At 37.5% G+C, this 7,016-nt stretch overlaps 1 protein-coding gene across 4 annotated transcripts in view; it reads right to left on the reverse strand.

The window, feature by feature from the left end:
- Nucleotides 1–7,016, reverse strand: part of Herc4 (HECT and RLD domain containing E3 ubiquitin protein ligase 4) — a 111,146-nt gene that overhangs the window by 79,878 nt on the left and 24,252 nt on the right. For 3 of the 4 annotated variants that reach the window (XM_013017155.1, XM_013017154.1, XM_013017156.1), the window contains one exon: nucleotides 5,820–5,979. The exons of the other annotated variant lie outside the window; for it this stretch is intronic. In XM_013017155.1, the coding sequence (XP_012872609.1) occupies nucleotides 5,820–5,979 (160 nt within the window). The remainder of the gene's footprint in view (nucleotides 1–5,819; nucleotides 5,980–7,016) is intronic. 4 annotated transcript variants of the gene reach the window in all.

Below are 7,016 nucleotides of genomic sequence, written 5' to 3' on the forward strand. Positions count from 1 at the left end.
GTGTCAAATACTTTTAAATGACTATGAAACAACAAAAGAACTGAATCTTGGCTGGGAATGTGGTAGAATGCTTGCTTGCCTAGAATGCATGATGCCCAAGGTTCAATTCTTCAGTACCATAAGAAAAGGCCAGAAGTGGCATTGTGGTTCAAGTGGTAGAATGCTAACCTGAGCAAAAGCAGCTCAGGGACAGCACCCAGGCCCGAGTTCAAGCTCCAGGATCAGCAAGAAAGAAAAAAAAAAAAAAGAACTGAATCCTTTTTGCTTTCCCCTCAGTGGTAAGGATCAAACCCAGGGCCTCAGATTATCACAGAAAATATTCAACCACTGAGCCATATCCCTAATATTCAATATAATTTCCTAATTTTTTAAATGGCTTAAAATTTGTAATGAAGAAATTAGCAAACTTGGAAATAAGGTTTATATAGCCCTCCCTTCAGAATTATTAAAGACTGTTGATTGTGTCTAGTACTACTGAGTTCATCTATTTTCCCAACTTAATGTATAATGCCAATTCTGGCAAAAAGCTGGCATTGCCAGTTGTTTATAAAGACAAAATTCTAAGCCAGTGCCAGTGGCTCATGCCTGTATATAAATGTAGCTACTCAGGAGGCTGAGATCTGAGGATCATGGTTCAAAGCCAGACTGGGCAGAAAAGTCCGTGAGACTCTTTATCTCCAATAAAGACCAGAAAATCAGGAGTGGTGCTATGGCTCAAAAGCGCTAGCATTGAACACAAAGAGGCTCAGGGACAGCACCCAGGCCCTGAGTTTAAGCCCTATAACCTACAAAAAAAAAAAAAAATCTAAGGGCTGGGAAGGTGGCTCAGTGGTAGAGCGCTTGCCTTGCATGCATGAGGCCCTGGGTTTGATTCCTCAGCACCACATAAGCAAAAAGAAAAAAGCCGGAAGTGGCACTGTGGCTCAAGTGGTAGAACGCTAGCCTTGAGCTGAATTGCTGAGGGACAGCACCTAGGCCCAGAGTTCAGGCCCCACGACCGGACCCAAAAAAAAAAAAATTCTATTAACTAGTAAAAAGTTAATTAAAGACCAGGTTCCAGGGCTAGGAATGTGGCTTAGTGACAGAATGCTTGCCTCGCATGCAAGAAGCCCTGCGTTCAATTCCTCAGTACAACATACACAGAAAAAAGTGGCACTGTGGCTCAAGTGGAGAGTACCAGAGCCTTGAGCAAAAGAAGCTTAGGGAGAGTGGCAGGTCCTAAGTTTAAGCCTCAGGAATGAGAAGAGAAGAGAAGAGAAGAGAAGAAAAGAGAAGAAAAGAAAAGAAAGGGAAAGCCAGGCTCCAGTGGCTTTGTCAAGTAATCCTACCTATTCAGGAGGCCAAGATCTGAGAATTGAGGTTAAAATCCAGCCAGAAGTAAAGATGTGGCTCAAGTGACAATTTCAGTCTTCAGTGGAAAAAGTCAAGCAAGAGCTCATGGTCCTGAATTCAAGCCCCAGTTCTAGCATGAGTGCACGTGCACATGCGCCCGTGTGCATACGCGCGCACGCGCACGCACACACACATACATACACACACACACATATACACACAGATTTAATTAATAATTTCTTATTTCCAAGCTAAGCTGTAAAACCCTAATATTGAGACTGAGAAACAGCCTTTTTCTGACACTTATGTTCAGTTCCCAATACGAACAAATAGGAGGGAAAAAACTTTAATACCAACTTTTTTCAAGTTTGCAAAATAACAACTGGTCTTATTTCCACACACTTCAGTGGTAGCAAGCTTGCCTAGCATTCATGAGGCCTTACACTCAATCTCCAACACAGCCAAAAAGAAAAGAAATATACTAATTTTTATGTTTCCAATAGTTGCTGGAATAACAAGCACTTGCCACTGTATCCAGCTTTTCTCCATTGAGATGGAGTCTCATTAATTTATCTGTACAAGTTGGCTTTGATCTCAATCCTATCATTCTCAGCATCCACAGTAACTACTAGGATTACAGGTGTGAAACATCTGTGCCTAAAACCTAGCTAGAAACGCGAGTCTATGTTACCACTGAACTATTGAATATTTTGCTGTTTTTTCAAAACAAAAGTAAAAATAAGAAAAAAAATTAGACAGGTGCAGGTGGCTCAAGCTTGGAATCCTATTCAGAAGCTCAGATCTGAGGATTATAGTTGAAAGCCAGCCCAGGCAGGAAAGTTTGTGAAAAACTCTCATTGCCAATTAACCACCAAAAAGGCCAGTCTAGCTGTGGCTCAAGTGAAAGAGCATTAGCCTTTAGCAAAAAAAGCTCAGGGATAGCAGCCAGGCCCTGAATACAAACCCCAGGCCTGGTAAACACACACACAAAAACAGTAACTAACAAGGCTAGTAAAAATTTCAGATACAGTCTATTATTAATTACATATTACTTAATTTTGAAGTGCTGCTCAGCTTGCTGGGTTTTTGTTTTTAACAGTATTGGGAATTGAGCCCAGCCTCAGACTTACTAGGCATAAATTGTACCACTTGAGACACACATTCCCCAGAGCTTTTTTGTTCTAGATACTTTCAGACAGTTGTTTTCAGATAAGTTGTAATTGTTTTCAGATAGGGTGTTCAGTTATGGCCCAGGGCTAGCCTGAGACCATAATGCTCCCTACATATACCTCCTTGCGATTTACAGACATGCATCACTATGGTGTGGCTTATTTGCTAAGATGAGGTCCAGACTTTTTTTTTTTTTTTGCTGATATTGGCCTTAAACTCTATCTCCTAAGTAGTTATAAGTACAGGTATAAGTCATCATGCTCAGCATAAAAATGGCTTTTATCAAGAAAATAATTTGCATCTGAGCACTAGTGTCTCCAGCCTGTAATCTTAGCTACTCAGGAGGCTAAGATTTGAGGATCGTGTTTCAAAGCCAGCCCAGGCAGCCCAGTTAGTAGTGCTGTGACTCAAAGTGTTAGAACACTAGCCTTGAGCAAAAGGAGTTCAGGGAACACATCCAGGCCCTGAGTTCAACCCCATGACCAACCAGGGGAAAAAAAAAAAAGGGCAATATGCTCAGGTGGAAACCTGGCTCAAGTAGTAGGGTACCTACCTAGCAAGCATGAGGCCCTGAGTTCAAACAGCAGCAGCATAAAAGGAGGGAAGAACAAAGGGACAGCTAGCCTAATTGAATGTATACCTTTCTGATGGATTTACGAAAATGTTTTATGTTTATTACAATTTACAAAGCTGCCTAATATCTATCTATAAATCACCCTTTAAAAGGGGAGGGAAAGAGGGGGGTAGAGCCATGGCTCAGCTGGTAGTGTCAGCCAATGAGCAAAAGCAGCCACAGGTGCTGAGTTTGAGTTTTGATCTTGGACTAAGAAAAAGAAAAAGAAAAGGCCTTGCCACTAAAATATGATTTGGTACTGAAAATCACTGAACATTATTGTGTCTGTCATAACAAGCCAGAGTTGTAGAATTTTTCAAAACTGAGAAGTTCTAATAGTATAAATACCTTCATATAGAAACTAAAGTTAATATAAAAATTCAGAGGGACTGGGAAGGTGGCTCAGTGGTAGAGGGCTTGTCTTGCATGCATGAGGCCCTGGGTTTGATTCCTCAGCACCACATAAGCAGAAAAGAAAAAAACCAGAAGTGGCGCTGTGGCTCAAGTGGTAGAGTGCTAGCCTTGAGCTGAAGAGCTGAGGGACAGCCCACGTCCAGAGTTCAGGCCCCATGACCGGACCCCCCAAAAGAAAAATTTATATAAAAGTTACCTCCTTACAATTATCTTTCTATTTACTATTCACCTGGTATTACATCTAAAACCGTATCACAAATGAATAACAACAAAAAGTCTGAGGTTACTGGGCTCATCTCTATTATCCTAGCTACTCAAGAGGCCAAGATTTAAGGATTGTGGTTCAAAGGCAGAAGAGTCCTCAAGACTTTCTTCAAATAACCAGCCAAAAAAAGAAGAAAGAAAGAAAACCAGCGGACTTGAGAAGCCAGAAGAAAGTTCAAGGCTCCAAGTTCAAGTCCTGGTACTGGTACAAATAACAACAACAAAAATAAAAAATAAAATACAAAGCAGAAGGTCTATGTTAATATTAAGAAAAACTAGAATGCTTCACCATAAATCATGGTGAAATATTGTCTTAGATATCACATAAACCTTTTTCAGCCTAAAAACAAAAACCCTTGAAGTCTTAAACTCAAAATACTACAGCAATTACATGTGAGAGAAAAAGTAGAAAGTAGATCAAATGTGAGGTCATTACATAATTTTTAGTCAATAACTGTCATTTTGCAAATTGCCACTTTGTAAAAAAAAGAAAAAGAAAAAAATTAAAACAAAATTCAGTGAGAAAAAAATTAATTTACTTAAAATAAATTTCTCCTAAACAGCACCATCATTAAGAGGCATCATAAGCAAGTTGAGAAGTCTGTTGTTTTTATCACAGAAGAAAAATGAGGAAATTCATTTGGGGAGCTGTGTGGAATTTGGTTATAAAATGTTCAATAGGGAAAACATTAAGTATGATATATATAATAAGTATATATATAATATATATAATAAGTATATATACTATGTCTATTATAAGTATGATATATATAGTTCATATTAGAAGTATCTATTCTGAAATAATTAGCTCTAGTACATATCATTCTATCATAGTTCTTAAAACAAAACAATGTTTAAAATATGCAAATGAGTTTTTTTAAAAAAGGTGCTATTAAAACAAATCTAAAATTAGTATAACACTTTGGCTTCCTTGACCCAGTAACTAATACTAAGAAGAACAAGAACGTTTTAAGAGGCCAGAATTTGTGTAAATTTTTTTTAAACAAAGCGTAACTAAGGATATTATTTATGTATCTGAAGAACTAACTAGGCAAGGACTCTACCATTCTCTTTTTATTTAGCAGTAGTAGGTTTGAACTCAGGTCCTTTGCATTTGCTAGACAAGCATCTACAACCTGAACCATATTCTCACCCTTTATTTTGTTTTACAGAAAGACTTTATCTTGTCCAGGCAGGATCCTCCTGCCCCTACCTCCCAAGAAGCTGGGATTACAAGTGGGTGCTATCACAGGCAGCCTTTTCTTTTTTCTTTTTTGGCCGGCCTGAACTCTGGGCCTGGGTGCTGTCCTTCAGCTCTTCAGCTCAAGGCTAGCTAGCACTCTACCACTTGAGCCACAGCGCCACTTCAGACTTTTTCTGCTTATGTGGTGCTGAGGAATCCAACCCAGGGCCTCAAGCATGCAAGGCAAGCACTCTACCACTAAGCCAACTTCCCAGCCCCAAAGACAGCCTTTTCTTTAAATCTATTTGTCTACCTAGATCAACCCTACATAAATCTATAAGACTACACTGATGAGATATTAGTTTTAAATTTTGAAGTAATTCTGAGCTAATGGTTAATATTCATTCCTATTTTAAAAAGTAGGAGTAATTCTATCCTTTGTACACTACGCATGTTTGATCTTCCACACTGAATAAAAACAAAAAAGCCTAAAAATCAAGTTAGAGAAAAATGAGTAATATTTAATATTTTAATAGCTGAGATATTCAAGATAGTAAAATTAGTAGCTTAAAATCAGTCTATACCACAAACAGAAAATTTATAATAAAGCATTTATTTTCTCATTCCTCTTTACAAACAGAAATTCTATTAATTATAGAGAAAAATACAGAGTATACAAAAATAGCCAATCAAATAGCTTAACTCAAGTTCAAAGCAAAAACCTACCTAATAAGTTCAAAGGATTCAAATAATTAGGTGTCAGTGCTTACAAGCTCATAGTAAGAATGATTTAAATAATTCATTATAAAAGATTAAGGACCTCTTTCCCATCACCTTTGTTACCTGGGTACTCTGATACATTCCTCTGATCCTAGTAGGCCAAGTTGTCCATCAGAATCGAGACCCCAAGCATACACCTGGCCCTTGTCATTAAGCGCTAATGTATGAGCTTCTCCACATGAAACAGCTACGATATTTTGGGCATCCAGGGCAACAACCTGCTCTACAGAACACAAGTCAAGAAGAGAGACATTACATTCTAGTTTTGAACTTCCAGTGAGAATACATTCAAATCTTCATTTGTAGTTTTTAAATTAAATAAATGCTTACACACAGTAATCACAATCAGTTACATTGAAAAAAATCTACCAAACATGTTCCCTACAAAATTGTCATTGTGGCAGAATACAGATAACTTTATAAGAAAGCTACTCCAAATACTAAGTGGTCAGAACATCTTGGTTGAAGGTTCAAAGATTATTTCAGAGGTATTCTCCATTCAAAACCAGTATCAATCAAAATAGACCAGGCTTTAAATAAAACTATTTTAATAACCCAGATGGTTTAACAATGAAATTATAACAAACACATAAATTATCATATACATACTACCATGGAGTGATTTTTTTTACAAAAGAATTTGAACAGGCAGTTTCTTTGGTCTCAAATTTTCAATCTTTCTGCCTCTAAATCATGAGAGCTAAGATTAGACTCATGCACTACGATAGCTAGTTCAGATTTTTAAAATATAGCATCCATTCTGTATGCTAAATGACAATTATAACTGCCAAGTTCTAATTCCAATGGAATCCTATGTTAGCAACAATTATGTAACCTCTGTATGTTTGAGTTTTAAATAAAAAATTCATTTAAAACCTCTGGCCCCTCCACACTTCAGTAGTCAGACATAACAAATCAGTAAGCAAAGTCAAATTATTTCTCTAGTCCTCAGTATCCTTAAGATATACAATGTTTGTCAGTGTTTCACTAGTGTAAGTTTTTCTAAAATTAATTTTTAAGTTAGTGAAAATGCTACAAGTACTATCTTCAACAAACTAAAATCATGTTGAAAGTGATTAAAAGTGGATCAATGAAGAGTTATATTTCTAGTTTGCAAAAGTAGCTATCCAGTAATGAAACAGACTACATCAAAAAAGTTTACATTCCTGGGACTGGGAAGGTGGCTCAGTGGTAGAGCGCTTGCCTTGCATGCATGAAGCCCTGGGTTCGATTCCTCAGCACCACATAAGAAAAAAAAAA

The sequence above is a fragment of the Dipodomys ordii genome, unplaced genomic scaffold (genome assembly GCF_000151885.1).
Source record: "Dipodomys ordii isolate 6190 unplaced genomic scaffold, Dord_2.0 Scaffold34, whole genome shotgun sequence".
Lineage (NCBI taxonomy): Eukaryota > Metazoa > Chordata > Mammalia > Rodentia > Heteromyidae > Dipodomys > Dipodomys ordii.